This window comes from Glandiceps talaboti, chromosome 5 (genome assembly GCF_964340395.1).
Source record: "Glandiceps talaboti chromosome 5, keGlaTala1.1, whole genome shotgun sequence".
Taxonomy (NCBI): Eukaryota; Metazoa; Hemichordata; class Enteropneusta; family Spengelidae; genus Glandiceps; species Glandiceps talaboti.
The window spans coordinates 28,869,654-28,896,442 of NC_135553.1; the positions used below are offsets into that span (position 1 = coordinate 28,869,654).

At 38.5% G+C, this 26,789-nt stretch overlaps 1 protein-coding gene across 4 annotated transcripts in view; it reads right to left on the minus strand.

Annotated features, from left to right (window-relative positions):
* Positions 1-26,789, minus strand: part of LOC144434765 (mannose-1-phosphate guanylyltransferase regulatory subunit alpha-A-like) — a 162,097-nt gene that overhangs the window by 87,728 nt on the left and 47,580 nt on the right. For all 4 annotated transcript variants that reach the window (XM_078123249.1, XM_078123248.1, XM_078123246.1 and 1 more), the window contains exons 3-4: positions 19,056-19,159; positions 3,319-3,511 (exon numbers count right to left, since the gene is read on the minus strand). In XM_078123249.1, coding sequence (XP_077979375.1) covers positions 3,319-3,511; positions 19,056-19,159 — 297 coding nt within the window. The remainder of the gene's footprint in view (positions 1-3,318; positions 3,512-19,055; positions 19,160-26,789) is intronic.

The following is a 26,789-nucleotide window of genomic DNA, read 5'->3' on the forward strand; positions in this document are numbered from 1 at the left end:
GTGATCGACTCGTAGATCTTCTTACTGGTGGCATCGTGATTTCCGTTACTATGTTGAGGATGGGAGCAGATGCAGTAATGCTTGTCGATCCCTAACCGTGTAAGGGTTACCACGCACAGTAGAATGAACCATATGAATAAGAGTGTCGTACGGAGTTCGTGGGAAGTTGTCAAATAAATGGAATAGATTGACTCGGTAGGCAGAGACAAATTTAGCAATGTTCTCCAAACGCAGCTTGAACTAGACTGTATAAGGGGCGTCATCGAAATCAAAAGCATCGTAATTACGCGTCGCTACGAGTAAAGACTAGTAACTACTAGTAGCTACGATGTACTACGAGAAACGGGAGATAATGAGGTGTTCAGGTTCATGAATAACTGACAATAGATAATAAGTTTACATTTCTTTGTTTCCCTTAACGATGTCGTCTTTACGCGTAGATACACGTAATTTTTTATCGCCAACACACAATAGATAGTGATTCTCACCTTCCATGTTTCCAATGATGACATCGTCTTCTATCGTAGTTGATCGTAGTTTGTCATAATTTTCGATCGTCAAAGAAAACCACGTACTCAGCCAGTAATGTGCTGATGAAACTAGTACTGCACATGTTTTTATGAGTGCAAGTTCATGGGCGATATTCATTAAAAAAAACAATAAGATATGCACGAAATCAAAGTTTCAATATTCAGTACAAACTAACAGTACAACTTACAAGCTCACGCTTGGCGGCCATGGTAGGGCCAAGAAATGCTGTTGAATTTCCGGGTTGCGGAAGTGCAGTTTTGACTTTTATATCATCGAATAACGGGATTTGTTTTATATATTCTAAAACAACAACTAATTTTTTATGTTTCTCAGTACAGTAACATTCCTAAATGATGGGGTTGAGTTGAGAAATCGCAATGTTCGGCAACACGTGGCGTGATGCATGATGTCGGTAGATATATAAACATAGAGACGCAAGTGATGAACGTATTCAGTTATTCGTAGCCCGAAATTTCGTTATATAAATGACGTTTTTCCTCAAAATTTTGAAGAAACAAAACGTTTTTAGGTGACTTCTAAATCAATCAAATCAAACGATATATTAATGCGAGACAAGCTTTAATTTTTAATTTGTTTTTGTGGACAATGTTCGATTTCGACTGACGAATCCTGCGACTAGAATCTAACACGATCAATGCACCGTTCAGCAGCCACACGAAAATGGTCGACATGTTTGTTGACCAGCCGAGAAGTGCATAAGGAACTTGTGAGGCAGTCCGAATAAATAGATGTAAAATCCGACGTTTCGAATAAAAATTCTTCTTCAAGGTATTTTTAGGCAAGACATATTAGGTAAACATCTGAATATATCTGAAACACTTAGTTGACTTACTAGCCGACTGTACGAATGCCATAGAACTTAGAAGGCATCGAAAAAGTAAGCGTGAAACTGATTTGCGCACAGGAAAGAAAATCTTTTTGTTTCGTTATTTTTTTCACGATGAAGACTACGCGTAAATGGTCGTAGTTTGGGCTCATGAATAACGGACAATAGGTGTTTACTTTTTATTGTCTACAACCTAAAGTACATGAATATGCGTTGAGACTTATGAATATTCACCGTAGTACATCGTAACTACTAGTAGTTACTAGTCTTTACTCGTAGCGACGCGTAATTACGATGCTTTTGATTTCGATGTCGTCCCTAAACTAAAATTAAATAAATTTTTAATTAACATTGTAAACTTGTAGATATCAAACCTACTCACTTGTGTTATTAACATTGTAAACTTGTACATATCAAACCTACTCACTTGTGTTGCTAACATTGTAAACTTGTTGATATCAAACCTACTCACTTGTGTTGCTAACATTGTAAACTTGTTGATATCAAACCTACTTACTTGTGTTGCTAACATTGTAAACTTGTAGATATCAAACCTACTCACTTGTGTTGCTAACACTGTAAACTTGTAGATCAAACCTACTCACTTGTGTTACTAACATTGTAAACTTAAGCTTGTAAATATCAAACCTACTCACTTGAGTTACTAACATTGTAAACTTGTAGATATCAAACCTACTCACTTGTGTTGCTAACATTGTAAACTTGTTGATATCAAACCTACTTACTTGTGTTACTAACAATAACATTGTAAACTTGTAGATATCAAACCTACTCACTTGTGTTACTAACATTGTAAACTTGTTGATATCAAACCTACTCACTTGTGTTGCTAACATTGTAAACTTGTAGATATCAAACCTACTCACTTGTGTTACTAACATTGTAAACTTGTAGATATCAAACCTACTTACTTGTGTTACTAACATTGTAAACTTGTAGATATCAAACCTACTCACTTGTGTTGCTAACATTGTAAACTTGTAGATATCAAACTTACTCACTTGTGTTACTAACATTGTAAACTTGTAGATATCAAACCTACTCACTTGTGTTGCTAACATTGTAAACTTGTAGGTATCATACCTACTCACTTGTGTTACTAACATTGTAAACTTGTAGGTATCAAACCTACTCACTTGTGTTGCTAACATTGTAAACTTGTTGATATCAAACCTACTTACTTGTGTTACTAACATTGTAAACTTGTAGATATCAAACCTACTTACTTGTGTTACTAACATTGTAAACTTGTAGATATCAAACCTACTCACTTGTGTTGCTAACATTGTAAACTTGTAGATATCAAACCTACTCACTTGTGTTGCTAACATTGTAAACTTGTAGATCAAACCTACTCACTTGTGTTGCTAACATTGTAAACTTGTAGATATCAAACTTACTCACTTGTGTTACTAACATTGTAAACTTGTAGATATCAAACCTACTCACTTGTGTTGCTAACATTGTAAACTTGTAGATATCAAACCTACTCACTTGTGTTGCTAACATTGTAAACTTGTAGATCAAACCTACTCACTTGTGTTACTAACATTGTAAACTTAAGCTTGTAAATATCAAACCTACTTACTTGTGTTACTAACATTGTAAACTTGTAAATATCAAACTTACTCACTTGTGTTACTAACAATAACATTGTAAACTTGTAGATATCAAACTTACGTACTTGTGTTACTAACATTGTAAACTTGTAGATATCAAACCTACTCACTTGTGTTACTAACATTGTAAACTTGTAGATATCAAACTTACTTACTTGAATTGTGTTGCTAACATTGTAAACTTGTAAATATTAAACCTACTCACTTGTGTTGCTAACATTGTAAACTTGTAGATATCAAACTTACTTACTTGAATTGTGTTGCTAACATTGTAAACTTGTAAATATTAAACCTACTCACTTGTGTTGCTAACATTGTAAACTTGACATTGGCTGGAACAGAGTTATGGAATTCCAACATCTCCTCTAGAGGAAAGTCACAACAAACATCAACATTGAAGACAAAGAAACTCTTTGGGTTACCACTTAGAATCTGATCTCGGAAATGATAAAGACCCCCAGCAGTTCCTAAGGAGGTGTATTCTTGAAGATACCTACAGAGAAAAACACAGAAATGTGAACTCCCTGGGGAGCATACAAGTACAATCCATTGCAGCCTGCATAAGCACATAGGATTAAAGCATTCACATTACAATCTCTATCCTACCAGGTCCCTAATTATACAGATGGGTGGACTAAGGTACAGTCGTGGTTCAAATCTTGCCTAGGGATTTTAGCCACTCAGAAACAAATGGCAGCAATGGGGCTCGAACCTGCAACCTGCAGATTCCAACACAAACCATACGTCCATCATGACTCCACAGATACCTTGAGAGCTAGCGAAATTTTGTAGAAAGTTTGACTTGTTCCACATTATGTAGGTATCTTGAGAGCTAGATAAATTTTGAGAAAAGTTTGATTTGCAGCACATAATTTATTGTTTTAATTAATTTATTTATTAATATTAAAACCTTCACAAGCAGAGAAACCAAAAATGAAAAAAAAACATGATACATTACAATCATACATTACAATTACAACATTAAAATGGCATCAACAACATGCTAAAAATTTGACAACTCTGTGGAATCCTTCGCATATATAAAAGCTGTTGGACACTGTCTGGCAGCCCATCTGACATATGCGATGTTTTCATATTTCTTAAGACAGATTTAGAATATTGCATGTCAAACATATAGCGAAGAAATGAAACATTATTTTTGTGTGTATGTACACGTATCTTGAGAGCTAGATAAATTATGTAGAAAGTTTGACTTATTCCATGTGCACATAATGTAGGTACCTTGAGAGCTAGAGAAATTATAAAGTTTGACTTATTCTATGTGCACATAATGTAGGTACCTTGAGAGCTAGATAAATTATGTAGAAAGTTTGACTTATTCCATGTGCACATAATGTAGGTACCTTGAGAGCTAGAGAAATTATAAAGTTTGACTTGTTCCGTGTAATGTAGGTATCTTGCAAGATCCTTATAGATATACAACTAATTCAAATCATGTAGTTTGGTGTCAGATATACAGTATTTGGTTGGTATGACTCCATTCTTAGTCAGAGATACAAGTGGTCTCAAACTTATTTAAAACAATGCAGTTGAATAAACAAGTCTCCGTGGAAGGCATAACCCCCCCAAAAAAAATATTTCTTGTAGTGACTACAACAACAACTTGTTTAGTTTGTACATTATGTTGCAGGCTTTCAGTTCAACAAGTCATTGAGAATGACATAGTCCTCGCTATGATTGGGTTTGCTGTCATTAATGTTCAATACTCTCTGCATCCCAACGGCACCACACAAAACAGTAGGCCCTTGTACATGCCTTGAATACCTGGGAATTATACTAGAATCTGACAAAATGGAAGCCAGACTGCTGAAAGAAAAAGTGAATCGAATCTGCGAAATTTTCAGATCATTTCTCAAAAGAAAATCATGCACAAAACGAGAACTGCTGAGCTTGTTAGGCCACCTAAATTTCGCCAGTCGCATCATACGCCCAGGACGGACTTTCGTGTCATATCTTATTTCCCTATCTACTACAGTTAAAGAACTTCATCATCAGGAGTGCAGACTTGATATACATAAGTGGTTGAAATTCCTTTCACAGTGGAACTGCATCTCCTTTTTCTTAGACGACAACCATTCACATGCAGAGGATATGCATCTCTACACGGATGCGACTGATAAAGCCTTTGGGGGTTACTACGGCAATAAGTGGTTCCAAGGTAGTTTTCCCGACAACCTTATTTCAGATGGCGACAAGTTATCAATGGCTTTTCGGGAACTCTATCCCATCATGATGGCAATTGTTCTATGGGGTCACACATGGACAAGCCGACGGATTTTATTCTATTGCAACAAAATGAGTGCTGTCGAAATAATCAGCAAAGGATGATCCAAAGTGAAGATAATAATGAAACTTATGCGCAAATTAACCTGGTGCACAGCACTCCATGGCTTTACAGTACAAGCACAGCATATCCCCGGCGTACGTAATGACATTGCTGATGCATTATCTCGTTTTCAGATACAGAAGTTCCACAGATTGCTGCCTACAGCAGACATGCTACCCCACCAAATCCTGCCACCAGAGGACCTATTCAAGATATAGACCTGCAGGTAAACAAATTGTGGATGTATGCTATTAGCAGCCAGACGGCCAAAGCATATCAGACTGCATTTTGACATGATTAATCCAATTCAGCGCTATGTGTGGTGTCATCACTCGACCAGGCACACTTCTACCCCTATCTGAGACTATACTTATACGTTTTGTTACATTCTGTCATCAATATCTCAACTTGAAATACAATACTATTAAGCTGTACCTAGCAGGGATACGTTTCCATTACTTACGGGAAAGGACATACTAACCCCTTTGCCAATTCAGAGAGGTTGGAGTACATATTGAAGGGGGTAAAACGAAGTCAAGCAATTACAGGAACAAACACTGAAAAACGTTTTCCAATCACATACAATATCTTATGTAGTATCACTTCTGCACTACAGAACAAGGTCTTCTCATTCAACGTTGATCTGCTTCTGCTATGTGCATGTCAGATGGCCTTCTTCGGTTTCCTACGCTGTGGAGAATTTACAGTCAGGAACACAGTAGATACATCATCTGTAATATGACTGTGCAACATTGTGTGGTCGCAGGATAATTCCCATTATACAGTCATATTGCGGAGGTCAAAAACTGACCCATTTGGCAATGGGACACCGATCCATATTTTCAAAATTCCAGCGCTAAACACACTGAGCTATATGAAACAGTTACTACTTCTTCGCCGCCGTCAAGGTACAACAAACTTATCACCTCTATTTTTTTATCAAGATAAGGGAATTCTCACTCGAGGACAATTCATTGGCTACTTACGCCACATACTAAGTACAATCGGACTGGACGTGTCCAAATTCTATGGACACTCATTTCGTATTGGAGCAGCTACATCAGCTGTTCGGAATCGAAGATCACATGATACAGAATCTTGGCAGGTGGTCATCGAACTGCTATACTAGATATATACGGATTGCTAAGAAAGACATTCAGCAAGCACAAGTCATACACATAGTGTATTCTCTATTGCATCGAATGCCAGTCATAACGGCCCGTGACCATAACGGCCCGTGACCATAACGCCCTTTTACCAAAATGGCCTGTGGTCAAAACGGACCGTTTTGGAACACCCGGTGGTCAAAACGGCCCGTTTTCGGAACACCCCTAGTCAAAACCTGTATCATCCTGTAGTCAAAACGGCCCGTTTTGTGAACATCCCGTACTCAAAATCAGTCTGAAGCTGGTGTTCATTAGGGCATGAAAGGGGTTTATACTTCTCATTGTTTTCAATTTAGTTTGAAAAGTTTAAAGCTTGTGGTAGGCACGTAATTTATTCACGTAATTCTCTTGGGACTGTCGCAAAAGTAGTCGGTCTACTACAGAGGTCTACTTGGCAACAAGTTAGCATTTGTATAATATTCATACCAATGATAAGGCAGTATGATACCTAAGCTAATAAATGATTGACAAGGTATACTTTTAATCACAATTCATGTAACTCCCATGGGACAACAGCTGGCAGGTTCCCTCACAATAAATTTGAAGTTGTGCAGGCTACATACGAATGATAATACGCCAGATTAAAGTACCTTATACTGATTGCCCCCCCCCCCCCCTCCCTTGCATAAAATTTTTGGGGATTTAGTTCAAAATAGGGGGGGGGGGACAACTGAATAATTTCATTTTTTTAATCTATATTATTTTGGAGGATTTAGAAAATGACTGACTTAGCATGCATTGGTATATTTTGTAGTACATGTACATACAACGATGTGTAACTGTAAACATATTCCACGTGGGTGGACTCACATCAACATACGTAGCTTCAATTCTTCCATATGACGGTATACGGTATGTCGTAATTCAATCTGCTATTTACATCACAGAAACATCAGTATTCTTTCTAGGAATGTAACATTGCTAAAAATGTATATTTCCCTTCATAAGATGACTGTATACAGCGTCTTTCACCGTGACTCGATAATACATACACCCATACAAACACACCATCTACAATGTTTAATAAAACTTTATTAATTTGGAGATTGCGTACATCGTAATGCGTTCGTATAGCAGTATGGTTTCAATCAATTGCATACCAGTGTGGCTTATTATGTTGTCGGATAGCATGCTCCAACAGTTAGCTCCAGACTGAGAGACACTGAACGATCGTAAGTTATGTGCTTGCCATTTTGACAACGGTAGTTCAAGGGAAAGGGGGAGACCATCTACAACAGCTAGCTCTGGACTGAGAGACAATGACGACCGTGAGTTATGTGCTTGTTTGTTGTTCCAAAACGGGACTTTATGACCACAGGTCGTTTTGGTTCAGGGCCGTTTTGACTACGGGCCGTTTTGACTACGTGATTTCCAAAACGGGCCGTTTTGACCACCGGGTGTTCAAAAAACGGGCCGTTTTGACCACGGGCCGTTATGGTCACGGGCCGTTATGACTGGCTACCCTTTCAACATTACACCGAAAGCTACCGAAGTCCCTCTTCGGGTACAATCAGTGTTTTGTTGTTTAAACAGCACCGCGTCATTGGTAAGGGTCAAAGGTCCGATAACGTTATTTTCAACCGGAAGCTGACAATTTCTGCGGAAACAGCTTGAAAATCGAGCGAAAGTTATTGCCTTGTAAAATTTGCTTGTTTGGGACAGTCAAAATCATGAATATATAATGAACATATTTGATTTAAAAATGCAGAAATATGGAATTTGTTACACACTGTACGACAAATTCTGACGATAGGGCAAGTTGTGTTCTATGGCTCTATAGTAAGTTACACTCTGGGATTTTCGTCCTACCCACTGGGATTTTTGTCAGAAAAGTACATACTTTATTTTATAGACGTAACATTTCCGACGTTTACATGAGGGTTTACATGTATGCATTCATCACCCATGTCAAAATGAACGCACAGGCTGTTAACAGGTTCCCCAATCAATTTACCGGAGCAGAGTTCCCACTGCACCGACCCCACAGTGGTACACCTAATTTGCATATTACTGATGAGATCATTATATGCTTAATGTATTAAATTTTGGCCCAATCTGCTGAGTAGTTTTGAAATTATAGGTTTTTGACCAAAAAGACACAATTTTAGCCATAATTTGCATATTACCAAGGGAATCATCATGTCATGAACAAATTTTAATTTACTCACCCCTAAGAATGTTCCCACCAAATTTCATGCCAATCTGCCCAGTATTTTTGGAGTTTAAGTTTTTTGACCAAAAATCACATTTCTTGACCCAAAAGTCACATCTCTGATGCAATCATTTTCATTTGAACAATTTCCCAACTAGAAGTAACATAACCACCAAATATCAAAGCAATCGGTCCAGCAGTTTTTGACTTTAAGTTGTTCACACACACACAGACACTTTGCCATACCTATAGCGCTACTGAACCTTATCGGATCAGTTATGCTAAAAACGGTAAAACAAACTACACTTTGGAATTGAAATAAAGTGTAGGTATATATCGGCCCCAGAACCTGAATATCTGTTGAATTTCAATAGTGATTCCATCCACTACGGGGATGATCTCACGATATGAAGTCAAGGACAACTTCACTAAATTTATCTGTAAATGATGAATAGTTTAACACTATGCAGTGTAAATATGAAGTTTTGTTTAGTTTGTACAGTTGGTACAGTAAGTTCATTTGTGAATGAGCTGAAGTAAGATTTGTTTTGTGACGGATTTATGTACATGATCTGCCCCTGGATCTGCCTCACCCAGTGTCTGCATTTTAAATAGGGCGAAGAACACGAACGATGCTGTAGGCTTATGCTGAGTTGCTCTAAGGAGATGGTTTTGACTAAACTTCAGCTAATTCTAGGGCTTTGGATATCTTATTCATTTCCCCCAACTAGGGAAAATTAAGAGTTTCCCCAAAGGAAAAATTTTTCTATAAGATCAATCTACTTACCTGATGCATAACAATTAGGCTATATTTGCATACTCATAACCCCACTAGGCAAGAATTCTTGGTCTCGCGATAGACGAGGCCGCCCTCTCGCCGATACTACCAATACTAGCCAGTTTATAATTGCCTGCCCATCCTTAAATACAATTGTATTTCACAACGAGTGGGGAGGAGGGTGGGTACTGCATCAGGTAAGTAGACTGATCTTATAGAAAAATGTTTCCTTTTGGGGAAATTCTTATTCTATTGCAATCAATCAACTTACCTGATGCATAACAATTAGGCTATTAACATAATACAAAGGTATCTGTGGAGGTGGGTTGTATATAATTACAAAGACAAAAGGAACTTTCACTCAACATCTAGTTAAGTTCTTTTGCTTCTTGAGCTTAGGCTCGATAAACCAAAGGCAGCTTAATCCATGCCAACATCTTTCAGGTAATAGCTGATGAAAGTAGTTGGTGATGCCCAGAATGCAGCTTTCATGATGTCATCAGTGCTAACACCATTAAACAATGTCCAGGATGATGCTAACGCTCTTGTATCATGTGCAGTAATCCTGTGTAACTGACGACTTGTACTGTCCTGGTTGTTATAGGCATAGAAAATAGTCCCTTTTATCCAGCGAGAGATAGAGCTTGGATGTGCTGGATTATGGGCATTAGATTTGTAAGCGAGAAACAACTGACTGTGATTACCTCTCAGTTTAGCAGTTGTCTTAATATAGCATTTTAATGCTCCGTAAGGACATAAGAACTTATCCTCAGAGTCTGATGAAAAGGCCTTGAGCTTTGGGACAAAGAAAGCTGTGCCTGGATGGTTTAAGGACTCATTCTTAGCCAGGAACTGCAGGTGAGGTATTAATCTGACCCCATTTGGTTCCCAGCGGATATGATTGGGATCAATGGATAAAGCATGCAACTCACTTCGTCTACGACCTGTCACCACTGCTAGTAGAAAAACAGTCTTCCATGTTAGGAATTTAAGAGAGCATGAGTGAATAGGTTCAAAAGGGCTGCCCCTGAGGCTGTCTAAGACCAGGGGAAGGTGCCACGGAGGGAGAAGATGCCGTTTAATAGGCCTCTGAACAAAGAAGCCCTTGATAAGAGCAGAAAATGCAGGGTGACTACCTATTTTGACACCCTGTATCTCTGGTAACACTGCTGAGAGTGCTGATAAATAAGAGCTTATAGTTCTGACTTGAAGAGATCTGTCCTCAAAAAGGAAAACTAAGAAATCAGCAATCTGTCCTATACTTGGATTGCTGGGATTAACAGATTGTTTATGGCACCAACTATAAAAAGTCCTGATTTTTTTATCATAGGATTGTCTGGTGCTTTGTCTTCTAGCCCCACTTGTATATTTTGCAGCTTTTTGTGAAAGGCCCTTCTCAAGCCATTGTTGCTGGATAATTTCCACACAACCAGTTGGGTTACACTTGGATCTGGATGATAAACTGTCGATTTGGATTGAGACAGAAGATCCTCCCTCCCTGGTAATTATTATTATTATTATTATTTGACTTTATTTAAACTCGATAAATTGTTGAGCCAAAGGCTCTTCTCACACGATGTCGAGTATCTTAAAAATATTTACAATATATACATTAAAATATTAGTGAACATTAAAATATCACAGGAAAATGCCAGAACATATGTAAACAAGTCATTAAGAATGACATAGTCCCCGCTATAATTGGGTTTTAAGGAATTATCACTACTCTGATCATGCAACAACATTTGGGAACCTAAAGCAAACAGACTTAGACATGTTGTGTGTGCTTGTTGGACATGGAATATGCCTCCAACAATAAAGGATTGGTAGGGTATGGGGGATCATATCACGATGAAAATGGAGTCTGAGTTATGGCTTTGGACATGGGAAATTCACAAACAAAATGGCTGCCAGGCAGCCATATTGGATCGTATCACGACGAAAATGGATATGCACATGTATGTCATAGAACGCTGTCCTAATACCAACTTTGAATGAGATCTGTTCAAGCATGTCTTAGTAATGGCTTTGGACATGGAAAATTCGCAAACAAAATGGCTGTCAGGCAGCCATATTGGATCGTATCACAACGAAAATGGATATGCACATGTATGTCATAGAACACTGTCCTAATACCAACTTTGAATGAGATCTGTTTAAGCATGTCTGAGTTATAGCTTTCGACATGGAAAATTCACAAACAAAATGGCTGGCAGGCATCCATATTGGATCGTATCACGACGAAAATGGATATACACATGTATGTCATAGAACACTGTCCTAATACCAACTTTGAATGAGATCTGTTCAAGCATGTCTGAGTTATGACTTTGGACATGAAAATTCGCAAACAAAATGGCTACCAGGCAGCCATATTGGATCGTATCACTATGAAAATGGATATGCACATGTATGTCATAGAACACTGTCCTAATACCAACTTTAAATGAGATCTGTTCAAGCATGTCTGAGTTATGGCTTTGGACATGAAAATTCACAAACAAAATGGCTGTTAGGCGGCCATATTGGATCGTATCATGACAACAATGAATATGCACATGTATGTCATAGAACACTGTCCTAATACCAACTTTGAATGAGATCTGTTAAAGCATGTCTGAGTTATGGCTTTAGACAGGGAAAATTCGCAAACAAAATGGTTGCTAGGCGGCCATATTGGATCGTATCATAAAACAAATTGACGTGCATATGTATGCCATAGTATGTTGCCCCTGTACCAAGTTTGAAAAAAATCGGTCCAGGCATCTCCAAGAAACGGCTGCGGACGGACGGACGGACGGACGGACGGACGGACGGACGCACGCACGCACGGACGCACGGACGGATGGACAGACGGAACCCAATCCATAAGTCCCCGTTCCGGACTTCGTCCGCGGGGACTAAATACAATTAAACATGACAAATAAAAACATGGACAAAAACAGCTGACACAAATAGACAATTGGGAATTATTTACACATTATGTAAAAAGTGAAATTTGCATTTACGTTTAAAAGAGCTCAGACTACAAGATGTTCTAAGGTCATTTGGAAGACCATTACAGATTTTGGTTCCATTAAAAACAAAACTTCTCTTAAAAATTTGTGTGGTGTGTTTAGGTATGTACAAATCATTCCTGGAAGATGACCTTGTATGGTAACTATGTACATTCTCAACATATCTGAAAATATTGAGATATTCCGGAGCTAGATTATTTAAAACTTTGTACATTAAAACTGACTGATTATAGGCAACTCTCTGACTAAAAGTAAGCCACTTAAGACAATTATATAAGGGTGCACTAGGTGCATTATAGTCAGAATCCGTGAGTGTTCTTGCAACATGTTTTTGTAGTCTTTCATTCAATTTAAAAGAGTGCTGGAGCAGTTTCCCCACACCGTTGAACAGTAATTAAAATGTGGCAAGATAAAACAGTTAAAAAATGCCAGTCTGTTGTTCAAAGTTCAAAGAACTGATCTGTTTTTCCCAGCTGAGTTGGTCATCAATGGTTATGCCCAGTAATTTATCATATGGTACACATTGGAGCTTGTCATTGCCACACATTATTGTAACATTTCTGTTTTGTTTAGACTTTCTTTGTGAGGTTCCAATGAGCATAACTTTAGTTTTTTGAGAGTTTATACACATTTTGTTATTGTCACACCAATTTATAATAGAAATCATTTCATTGTTCAATTTGGTTTCAATAACTTGAGTGTCAGGGCTTATCACCTGTGCTGCTGTATCATCAGCATACATGTACATGTATCAGTATATTGAGAAGCGAGAGGAAGGTCGCTTATGAATAGTAAAAACATAAGGGGTCCTAAAATGGATCCCTGAGGTACACCTGTGGTTACTGGATAGGAATCACTCAGTTTGCCATTAAAAGAAACAGATTGACATCTGTTGCTAAGGTAGGATTCAAAGAATTCCATTGTTATCTTAGAACAGCCATAAACTTGCAATTTCTGAAGCAGGATATTATGATCAACAAGATCAAATGCTTTTCTGAAATCAACAAGTAAAACACCAATTAAATTACCCCTGTCGATTGCATGGTACCAGGAATTGGTGATATTTGTTAACACTTTCACCACCAATGGCCTCATGGGATTGTTTGTTCTCCACCAGCTCCCTCACTAACATAGGGTGAGAGTGAGTGTGGTGTAATCAAATTGATGTAAAAATACTTACAGTTGCTCATTTTTGAAAAACAAGGTATCATTTCAATGGAAAATAAATTGTCTACATCATACTTGCAAATACATAAAGTCAAATGCCACACACACAACCGAAACATGGATTAAAAGTAATAAAATATTAATAAAACAAACATGAGTTGTTTATTCATTGACATATCACAAATAAACACAATATTTATGTTACAAATAAAATTCAAAATACTAACATTTATGTTCCTACAAAATGTATACTGGTTAAATGGTCAAAATTGGGGAAAATTTGGCAGAAAATGTAAAAAATTTATTCTCTAAATCTGTAAAAAATTGACCATAAATCGATAGTATCGGCGCCAAAATCGAATGAGCAAAGTGGCACTATTTGCCGTCATGCATATACCGATCAACGGAAATATGCAGCTAGCCATTTGAACGTACGCCACAGTAATATCATCATTTCACAGACTACACCGAGTTTCCACAGCCACCTACTAGTAGTCAATAATGCCATCCAAGTCGAAATTAAATACAAATTTTCACGAACAGAGCCGTTATTTACATCTTAAACGATGTTAGGGGAGACAATTTGACTGCGGCCATGTTGAAATTTGAATTTTACCCGAAAAAAACCACGCTAAAAATTCGATCGGAAAATCGTCAGATCGTGCGTAATCTACCCACCACTGACCAGTATAAATTGAACTTGTGTGAGTATTATTCATTATTGAACATTGCCACAAAGAAATATGACCAAAATAATTCTTTATATCGATAAAAATTGGCCCCACAGCCATAGTATGGATGTAGGTTACCAGTCTGACTCAACAAATTACGCATTTTGCCGACTTTCACTACGACACCCGTAAATTCCCCGTTGGGAGATCACTCTAACTTAGCGGTACTTCTGACACTTGTACCGTACCCACGACCAACTGCATGTATTCAACGATGTATTTCTGGTGAAATTCTGTGGAAATTTCTTTGGACAGTTGACAAATTTACATCGTAGGAGAACGTATTCAGAAAAGGGCTTGTAGAATAATATTGGGTATGGCCTATGTATCATATCATCAGGCACTTGAGACATGTAAAATTGTAGATATAAAACAGAGACGCGATAATATATGTTTAAACTTTGCGAAATCACTCAAAAAGTCTAGATTACACAGTGACTGGCTTACTAAGGAACGTAGCGATGAAATCGGCCTTGAATTACGTAATTCTCGGCAACTATCTCTACCTAGGATACGTACACAGAGATATGCTAAAAGTGCAATTCCTTACATGATTAAACTATGGAATGATGACAAACACACTTGTTAGAAGCATTTTAAATGGTTCAGTGGTTAGTGTCTTCGTGTGTGTCCGTTGCCGTGCCCTTTTGTTAGTTGTAACTGTGTAAAGTTATTTTGTTTCTGTCTCAACATGAAATGTAAAGGTTTTAATGTTTGCTATATTTTAAATTTATCAGTTATGTGAAGTTGTCGCAATTCAGTCTCTGACTGCTACGAACAATTTTAATAAACCATTAATAATAATAATAATAATAATAGTTAGGAGAGCCGTTAATTACTTCCGCCATGTTGAAATTCGATTTTGCTAGCGGAAAACGCACAAAAAAATTATGATCGCTCGTCATTTGGATCGTACTTAAAAACCATTCACTTCCATGTGTTCAAAATGGCAGGCTAGATAAACAAGGCTAATACGCATGTGTGGAACTAGTTATGGCAGCATGTTTTGCAGCAATAGCTGCCGTTGAATGGTATTACGGCGGAGTAGGTGAATAAACTTTGGCGTTCCCACTGTAGCGGGAATCGGTGGGCGCCCTAGAGCGTTCCCGCTGTAGCGGGAATCGGTGGTGAAAGGGTTAAGGCTGTTAGACAAGAATGTAACTTTCTGAACCCCGATTGTTTGATGGATAAAAGGTTATATGAACATAAAAAGTTATAAAAGTGAGTATGTACATGTCTTTCTAAAAGTTTCGATAGAACTGGTAAAACTTAAATGGGCCTGTAATTGGAAATATTATCTGCAGCACCTTTTTTTAAAATCTGAATGGTAGGTCTATTAGAAGGTCTAGTAGTTTTGGAAACCATGACCTTCTTGGCCAATTTGGTGAAATCAAGATTATGGTTGTTTCCTCTGAGCTTATCTTTTGAAGTGCTCGAGGGATTAGAGGTACTGGTGGGAAGGCATACCCGTATAGGTGCTTCCATGAAATTGATAGAGCATCTACTGCTTCCGCTCTTGGGTCTGGGAGCGGAACATAGACTACTGGTAGTTGAGTGTTTGCTACTGTAGCAAAAAGGTCTATGAGTGGTCTGCCCAGTCTCATGAAGACCTCCTTCACCACTGTTCTGTTCAAAGTCCACTCTGTAGGGATCATGCAGTTTCTGGATAGGGCATCTGCGATCAGATTCTTTTTCCCTGGAATATGAGCTGCTCTGAGGGTTATACCCTTGCTCATGCACCAGTGACTAATTTCCCACACTAGCATGCAGAGTGATGGGGAATGAGTCCCCCCCCCCCCCCCCCCCCCCCAACGATTTATGTATGATACTACCGTTGCATTGTCGGATCATATCAGTATCCTTTGTTGTATAATGTGGTTTATAAAGGCCTTCAGGGCATTTCACACTGCCATTAACTCCAACCAGTTTATGTGCTTTTGTTGTTGAGGTCCACTTTCCTGACGCGATCAAGTCTCCGTAGTGGGCCCCCACCCCTGGACTGATTCGTCTGTTAACAGAGTGCTCTCTGGGGTGGATGATATAAGGGAACTCCCTTGAAAAAGTTGTCTGGTACTACCCACCACCTGAGTGTGTCGATAAGTATTGGGTCCATTTGGATCAGTTTTTCTATCGGATGAACAATAAGACGCCATTGTGAGAGGAGGTATAACTGAATTGGTCTTATGTACAACCTGGCATGAGGGATCAGTTGATGCCATCAAACCGAGTAATCGAAGAAACTCTACTGCCGGAAATTAGTTCCTTGTCAGTAAAAGTTATATCAATGTTTTGAGACTTTGGAACCTTTCCTGTGTTGGCATTGCTATGCCTTTTACCAGATTCAGTGAAGCCCCTATGTAAATGAGGGTCTGGGAAGGTTGTAGGTCGGATTTCCCCCAGTTTGGGATCCAGCCCAATCGTACCGCTGTTTGTAGAACCACTTGACGGTCTCTCACCAATTGGTTTTGAGAAGACTGTCTTGTCAAACCAGTTGTCTAAGTACATGTGTATGTGGATACTGTGACTGTGAAGGTATTCCCCTATTACTGCTGTTACCTTGGTAAAGACTCAAGGGGATGATGCCAGGCTAAAAGGAAGGCACCTGAATTGGTAAACGTACCCTAGGAACGTGAACCGAAGAAAGGGGCGATCTTTTACATGGATAGGGATGTGAAGGTAGGCATCCTTCAGATCCAGTGAGAAGGCCCAGTCATTGACTTTTAAATTGGCAAGAACTGACTGAATGGTTTCCATCTTGAAATGTTCCTTTCATATGAAACCATTGAGAGGTCTCCATCCTCCTGTCTTTTTTGGGACAAGGAAAACGGTACTGTAGAAACCTGGAAACCTCAGTGGAAAGGGAACCTGTTCTATGGCTCCTTTTTCTAACAAAGAGTTTATCTCTATTAGTAGAGCCTCCCTCTTCCCCACATTCCCGGGGGGTGCAGTGTAAATTGGACCATAAGTTACGGGTGGTCTGCTTGTAAACTCCAGATGGTTACCCGAGGCTATCACACTCAATACCCACTTGTTTTGGGTGATTGACTGCCATTCAGTGTAAAAGTGGACCAACCTGCCCCCTACAGGAATGTGAGGAAGGGGGAGTGTAACCATGAGTACTTCCTCCCCTCCCTTTTGAGAAGAGTAGTTGGCTACGTCACTGCTGGTCCTTTTTCCCACCAATGGGTAGCCAGCATTTAGACCTATTAGAGTTGGACTGCTTGTTCTGTCCTCTGTTGTCAGTCTTACTATTATCATAGTGAACTCGTAGAAGCTTTTGGGGTTGGTTACCCTTGGGCTTGGACAGAACTGTTTTGCGTTTGTTTGTACCAGTGTTCATGGTTAGTTCAGAAATCTCTGAAATCTCTCACATCACGTGCAGATTCTGCTTCTTGATGTAGAATCTGAGAAAATTGACCATTAAACAACTTATCACCACGTATACATGTAGGAAGCTTGACTAAGCGTTGTCTTGTAACAGGAGTGGGAAAAGACATCTGGTCTAAAAATATCTCCCGTCTAGCATGAGTAGCCAGTGCAATAGCCCGGATATTTTGATCTGCAGCTGACATAATGGTGTGAGTTAAGAAATCGACACTGCCTTGCAGCGCTTGGTCAGAAATACCAGAGCCTGCTGTCATTGCTTTGTTAATAAAAGCCGTCATGATAAGAGAATGTGACAAACAGCGTAATTTTACACGAAGTGCTCCGTCTAGTGCTGTTATACCTGTCTCTGCTTTGTCTGCAACCTTCTTAGGTGAAGCATCTGATCAGACTTTATTTTAGTGTGAATCAATGGTCCCACACTGGGAGATCTAGAGAACTCATCAAAGTCTTTATCTAACAATCTGAAATCACTGTCAGTAGACTTTCTGTATCTAGAGATATGAGGTAATCATTTCTCCATACTCTGCCATGTTTTAACCAACTCACCTTCAATAGGCAGTCTTGGAGGCAATTGTGACTTGTCCTGAACTGTATGGACATAGAAGGGACGAACAGTACTGTCCTCCTTAGAAGTCTCATATGGGACAGGAAAGAACGGAAATACCTGCAAGGGTAGCACCATAAAATGTTCGAAGAACTTTATCAGAGTATGAGTGTAGCGATGTGTGTGCAACACTAGGCAAATAAGAACTTGCTAGTATTGGTAGTATCAGCAAGAGGGTGCCTCGTCTATCGCGAGACCAAGAATTCTTGCCTAGTGGGGTTATGAGTATGCAAATATAGCCTAATTGTTATGCATCAGGTAAGTTGATTGATTGCAATAGAAATTAGCATTCTTGGAAGACTTATTGTTGTGCAGGGGATCAATGGTACAGATTAGATGGCAGTGATGGATGCAGATGACAGTGATCAAAAATACCAGCTATTCTCATTCAGGGGCACAGTCGTGCTATCTGTACATTATCACTATTTTAGATGTGTTAGTTTGTTATCTTGACCAATCAGATCTCTTGATTTGCACCATCAATATACTGGTATAATATAATACCTAATAAATTCAAATCAAATCAAAGTTTCAAGTTTTTTTTTTACCAAAAAGAATTCATACACATGTATGTGTGGTACTAAGAAAGCCCTCAAAATCTTAACCTATCTACACATTTTCTTGGTTTCTAAGACAACAAAATAAAATCTTGTAGATTTGGCTGGTCTTACACACAAAAATGACTCACCTGATTGGCACTTTAAATTGCTTTGAAGTCTCTTGTATAAATTTGACCAAGGCATCAGTGGGTTGATAAAATCCTGTCAACAAAATCTCTTTTATTTCTGACACCTGGTAAATAAAACAGAAGCATTAAATTATCTAGTAACATCATTTCAATCTAAACAAACCATCCAATCAGAACAACTTATCCTTTTATCCTTAACAAACAAACTAACCTATGCGAATCCTTGGATTTGCACAGCCTAAACAAACTAACCTATGTTGCATTTACACAGCCTAAACAAGTCATTGACAATGACATAACCCCCGCTATCATTGGGTTTTAAGGAATTGGCAGTTTATGTTGTCATTTTCTTGATATCACTACTCTGATCACCCAACACCACTTGTGAACCTAAATCAAACAGACTTAGATATTTTGTGTCTGCTCGTTTGACATGGAACATGCCTACTCATGTTGTGTCTCCTCCTTGGACATGGGACATGCCTACTCTTCAAGATGATGTGATGGAATAAACCATTCAACAATAAAGGATGGGTCAGGTATGGGGGGGGGGACCTGTTCAAGTATGTCTGAGTTATGGCTTTGGACATGAAAACTGCACCAACAAATTCGCTGCCAGGTAGCCATATCGGATTGTATCATGACGAAAATGGATATGCACATGTATATCATAGAACACTGTCCTAATACCAACTTTGATTGAGATCTATTCAAGCATATTCATGAGCCAAAGTTTGTACATAAACATCTATTGTCTGTCGATCACTAATCGGAAAGACGCGGCTTTACGGATGTGTCTCCAAAGAGTTACCCATTTGTATTTCGATAGCTTTCGATCAAACAACATGTCTTACTTACATCTCTTGTCTAATTCTCAATGAAGATCAGAAGGTAGTCAAGGTACAGGGAATATTTTCCCTGTCAGCCCTTTTCAGGGCCCTGATCTTCGTTTCAACATAACTCCATTCAACATGCTGCCGTTCACCCCAGTGGGCGACAAGGAATACACGAAATCAAAGCCGCGACCGAAGCACAGCGGCCGTACCGACGTGTACGTCGGTGTATTTAATTTGAATTACAAACACTCAACAGATAATCTAATAAATCTAGCTTGGTTTTTTCCTTTCTTTCTTTTGTATTGTTGTAAATTTGAGAATAAGGGACGAAAATCAGTCGGCGAACGTTACAAGGAAGATCGCAACGTTTCGTGAATAAATCGCAGACTTCTTGAATATATATCGATTCCTGTACTATTGAACAATTGAACTCGCAAATGCCCTGTGGAGTGATAATTGGGCAAAGAAAATCACAACAGTACACAAAACAGATGCAATAATTGTGAATCGTGTTTTTCAAACGACCACTTTCTCCCTTTTGCACGGTTTAGCCACAATAATCAAAGTGTCAAGCATCGGCATAACGTTGATCATTGACAGCGTTTTACGTACTAATAATAATAGGGAGGATGAGAAAAAGACTTGGGAAAGTTGTCAATGTCTTCCACAATGCGTATTTCCGTCAGTGTTTTCATTCACACTCTGCATGTGTACGTACGTCCCACCTTGAAAATTCGCAAACAAAATGGCTGCCAGGCAGCCATATTGGATCGTATCACAACGAAAATGGATATGCACATGTATGTCATAGAACACTGTCCTAATACCAACTTTGAATGAGATCTGTTTAAGCATGTCTGAGTTATAGCTTTCGACATGGAAAATTCACAAACAAAATGGCTGGCAGGCATCCATATTGGATCATATCACGACGAAAATGGATATGCACATGTATGTGATAGAACACTGTCCTAATACCAACTTTGAATGAGATCTGTTCAAGCATGTCTGAGTTATGACTTTGGACATGAAAATTCGCAAACAAAATGGCTACCAGGCAGCCATATTGGATCGTATCACTATGAAAATGGATATGCACATGTATGTCATAGAACACTGTCCTAATACCAACTTTAAATGAGATCTGTTCAAGCATGTCTGAGTTATGGCTTTGGACATGAAAATTCACAAACAAAATGGCTGTTAGGCGGCCATATTGGATCGTATCATGACAACAATGAATATGCACATGTATGTCATAGAACACTGTCCTAATACCAACTTTGAATGAGATCTGTTAAAGCATGTCTGAGTTATGGCTTTAGACAGGAAAAATTCGCAAACAAAATGGTTGCTAGGCGGCCATATTGGATCGTATCATAAAACAAATTGACGTGCATATGTATGCCATAGTATGTTGCCCCTGTACCAAGTTTGAAAAAAATTGGTCCAGGCATCCCCAAGAAACAGCTGTGGACGGACGGACGGACGGACGGACGGACGCACGGATGGACGCACAGACGGACGGACAGACGGAACCCAATCCATAAGTCCCCGTTCCGGACTTCGTCCGCGGGGACTAAAAAGCTACCGCGATCTCTGGAAGTGATAAGGTATTATTGCCATGGGTAAAGTGTATACATTCTTGTTTCGATCAAGATTGACAGACCCACCATCTGTTCCAAATCACATACATGCGTGAAAGGTGTGAAGTGAGCAGACGATCGTGACTGTATATTTTTGTAATAAAGCTTACAGATGATGTAATAATCTTCAGATTCAACGAAAATATCAATACAAACACATGAAACCCCTGAAAACAGTATTTCTCAGTGTAGAAAGAACAACAACGTGTATCCGTACCATAGCTTCCTGGTTCACCTTACATCGATGTTGGTGGTGCACTTTCGAAGCGAAGCGCATGTGCGACCAGACTATAGATCGAATAATTACACAAATTGCTCATTAATTTTCATAGGATTTTTATCAAAACCTAATCAGTTCTTGCCATTACCCAATGAAACACTTATGCCAAATTTCGTTTGAATTGAGCCAGTCATTTTGGAGAAAACGACACAAACAGACACACACAAAGACATACATACACACAGACTTTCACCCAGTAATACATCTCTTCCTTACATGATGTACCCCTGAATTGGCAAAAAGGTGTGCCAAACTATAGAAATCTGAAAGTACTTTGTGATATCAATCTATGTATGTACATGTAGTGGAACAGGTGTAATGGCTTTTGAAATCAAATTATTCAAATTTACCCATGCATACAGAACAAATGTATGGATTGCTTATTGGTATCATTTGAACATAATGAATTTTAGCTCTATATCTGTGATTTTTGAAGTCCTAGTGAAAGTTAGTTGTCGAAAAAGTTATTCAAATATCCAATACCTATTCTCAATACAGGAAAGCTTGACTAGACTTTCAACACTCCGACTTTGCAATCCCCTACATACCCGAGATATGTACACTCGTTTCCAAGGCAAACAATGAACAAACCGTCATAACATCGCTAGTATGCATCAGAAAGTTTACATACTTTATGGTAAGCATGATCCCGCTCTATACTTTGATTCTCGTTAACGGCAATATACCCATTATGTAACATTCAGTTCAAGAATTTCGCAATGCACGCCACAATGAGGTGAATTTCCATGGTTCTCAAGTTCGTTTGGTTTCTCAAAATATAAAATTCAGATCTGGACAGAAACTTATGGATATATATTTTGATATACGCACCTTTCAATACAAGCAACCCGAATACTTTGAACAGTCTAGAACAAAGCCAACCAATGTCAGAAAATTGGGGAAAAATTGACCCAATTAAACCACTTAAGGTGAAGATGCACAAAGGGAAGATTTTAAGGGTGACATATTTACAAGTTATTGTTTCCCAACAATGAATAAAGTTTACACCATCAACCCATATATTTTGAGAAAGGTTTTTCTCTCCTCTTAAATGCTATTGTATTTTCTATTGTCTTTGACTGAAAGTGAGAGTTTGTTTAAGGTATGAATAGAGGTGTCTTGATTATCTCAAGGCGCCAATATAAATGCCCCGGAAGAGGCCACCTGTCACCCGATTTTCCATTTCTTTGATGTTTTAGAATGTTCACTTGACACATAACAAAACTGTGTCTCACTTTTTTTCTGCCATCTGTCGTTCTTTTACAACATGCCTCGAAAGTTGACAAATTATAATGGGAAGCTTATTGACAGATTTTTCTCACTTAATCGTCAATTTCACACGTAATAGAGCGAACTTACAAATTCTGAGACACAATTTGTAAGAACAATACATAAGAAAGCACCAGCAAAAAATTCAATTGATTGCGAGGAAGTACTGTCGACATCGAGACTTTAGAACTTTGTCTGGGGGCTTGCAAATGTAAACGGAGAAAATGCCGATTTTCGAAATACAGCATAAAATTTGACTTGCAGAAGATTTCCCGGCGTGTCATGCAATAAAAATATCACCAAGCAGTGGATAAAACGAGTCTTCAGTTATTCTAATTGTTGTTTTGATTAATACAAGTGTAGCATCGTAGAAACACGGCAAATCGAGGTCGTTCGACTGGAATGTGATACACAAGATCACATTGTAAATGGCGCAGAAGCCCAGTTTATTGACGTCATCTCATTAATTAGTAATCAGAGGCGTGGCCAAAGTCAAGTCCAATGTTATTATGATGTTACTCTGTCCGGCGGCAGATCCACGGTGCTATCTATAGTGTGTCTAAACTTCACTTTTCCCAGAAGCACTTCCCGATACAAATATTTCGTTTTGAATTTCGGAATAACTGCATTACGTTAAATTTTGCTCAGTTTCGAGCGTCAAACACGGGAAATTTCATAACTAGATGTAGTAGCATGGCCACTTTCTAAACCAAGGCGGAATCACCATGTTACTATTTCGTTCAAAATATTGTCTGAAGCTTCAAATGTGCGATGAAAGGGGTAACCTAAGTGATTTTACACATTGCCACATAAATTTAGTCAAAAAATTAGTGTCTGCTTACGTCTGTACGGACACACTCCATTAAATGCAAAAGGGGAAATATTTGCCTTGTTACAGAAGTCATGCTGAATTTGGCTGTTACAATGAACCCAAAATCTTTCCACACAGTTAGCTTGCTACAAATTACATGTAAAGCGTTTTCTTTTAGTTAGTTGTGGTGTCTTTCGCGTTTGATTGTCTGATGCATTGCTCATGTTGGCATCTGAAAATGGCTAAGTCTTTCGATTAAAAATAACTTTCAATATGTATTGGCACTTCACTGCGTATCAGACAAATCGACTGATATCGTAGACAGATGGATAAACATAACTAGACTCGATTGTTACAGGTTTGTTTTGAAAATTGATATACATAGCTCGGGTGATACTCGCCATTCAGTATAACTCGGAGGAGTACATGCATGTGAACATTGACTGTTTTCTGGAAATAGGACAAGTCTAGTCAATCATAAAACAACCTTAACCGACATTTTGTAAGAACACGGAAGGAAAATAATAGGAAAATCAAAGACATTTTAAAACCAACTCGAAATCAGAGATGCGAGATATTATGGAAGTATTCCGGAAGCACAAATTAAAGCAAGCTTGATTGCCGTGCGTTGGTGATTGTTAGGGGCGTACGCTACTTGTGAAGTTTATTTTGAACCGAGATTTCCTGATTCAGTCAAAACACGGCCCAATATATAAACCACAATAAAAAAATTGTCATCTATCTAAAGATTTTGGTGTGTTCAAATGTCTGTAATGATTGATCGACCGACCGAAAACCTGACGTGTGTACAGTGTACTGTACGTAATGATTTTCACAGCGAGTATGCACTGACTCTGTGTTGCGCCGGAAGGTTCTGAAACTAGACAGTTACTAATTCACAGGATTTTGGAGTACGTGATTTAAATGTGTCAGCTTACATTTGACCGTGACCAGCAAAATATCAACAGTTTTCAAAGTACAAGAATCAGATATTAGGACGTGAGCAGTAAATCTTGAGACGGTACGAAACTCAGTCACCAGTGAATTTCGGAAACGTATGGTCAAATATCGTTATTCTTTGAGAGGTTTTACTCGTTCGATCATATGCGTTATACACGATATTTTTGACGTTATTAACGTTGCGACGTCACTACTAGAAGAGAAATAAAGTTACGCCCGGGATACACACATCGTTTTCTTTCCTTCATGGTACCGTCATGGAGATATCTCCCCTTTTACTCCATATGGTTACAGTGCTAGTGATTCGTGTGTGATCTGAGCATGCGTGAATTTGGCACTGCGTATATTTTGCATAATCCTCTGTCAATCATCTTAGTTGTATGCAAGTCTGTGAAATGATCATATTACCGTGGGGTATGTTCAAATGGCTAGCTGCATATTTCCATTGATGCCATGCATGACAGCAAATAGTGCCACTTTGCTCATTCAATCTTTGCACTGATACTATCGATTTATGGTCATTTTTTACAGATTTAGAGAATAAATATTAAGATAATTTTTTGGCTTCTTGTCAAATATTGAAATACATGTTGTATATTTACAGAAGCTCACTTTTCAGGTCTTGAGGCGACGAATTCAGATATTTTAGTACATTTCCACTGCTGGTGGGGACTGACTGTAGCATCATAAATGGATTAGTGAGCCGTTAATTATTTTCATTCAAATTTAATACGACTGAAAATTACATTTTCTGCCAAATTTTCCCCAATTTTGACCATTTAACCAGTATACAGAAGTTTTGTTAAATGTTAGTATTTTGAATTTTGTTTGTAACATAAATATTGTGTTTATTTGTGATCATATGTCAATGAATAAACAACTCATGTTTGTTTTATTAATATTTTATTAGTACTTATATTTCGGTTGTGTGTGTGGCATTTGACTTTATGTATTTGTAAGTATGATGTAGACAATTTATTTTCCATTGAAATGATACCTTGTTTTTCAAAAATGAGCAACTGTAAGTATTTTTATATCAATCTGATTACACCACACTCACTCTCGCCCTATGTTAGTGAGGGAGCTGGTGGACAACAAACAATCCCATGAGGCCATTGGTGGTGAAAGTGTTAAAACTCTTTCTATGGTGAGTGCTATGCTACAACATTCTGTAAAACTTCACATTACATGTTGTGGTGGACCAGGATAGCACTGACAGCAATGAGCAAATAGCAATCAATGAGAAAACAAGTCATTGAGAATGACATAGTCCCTGCTATGATTGGGTTTTAAGGAACTGGCAGTTTATGTTGTCATTTTCTTGATATCACTACTCTGATCACACAACAACACTTGTGAACCTAAATCATACAGATGTAAGTATGATGTAGACAAATGTTGTGTCTGCTTGACATGGAACATGCCTACTCATGTTGTGTCTCCTCGTTGGACATGGGACATGCCTACTCTTCAAGATAACATGATGGAATAAACCATTCAACAATAAAGGATGGGTCGGGTATGGGGGGGGGGGGGGGGAGGCTGTTCAAGCATGTCAGAGTTATGGCTTTGGACATGGAAAATTTGCAAATAAAATGGCTGCCAGGCAGCCATATTGGATCATATCACAACGAAAATGGATATGCACATGTATGTCATAGAACACTGTCCTAATACCAACTTTGAATGAGATCTGTTCAAGCATGTCTGAGTCATAGCTTTGGACATGGAAAATTCGCAAACAAAATGGCTGCCAGGCAGCCATATTGGATTGTATCATGATGAAAATGGACATGCACATGTATGTCATAGAACACTGTCCTAATACCAACTTTGAATGAGATCTGTTCTAGCATGTCTGAGTTATGGCTTTGGACATGGAAAATTTACAAACAAAATGGCTGCTAGGCGGCCATATTGGATCGTATCATG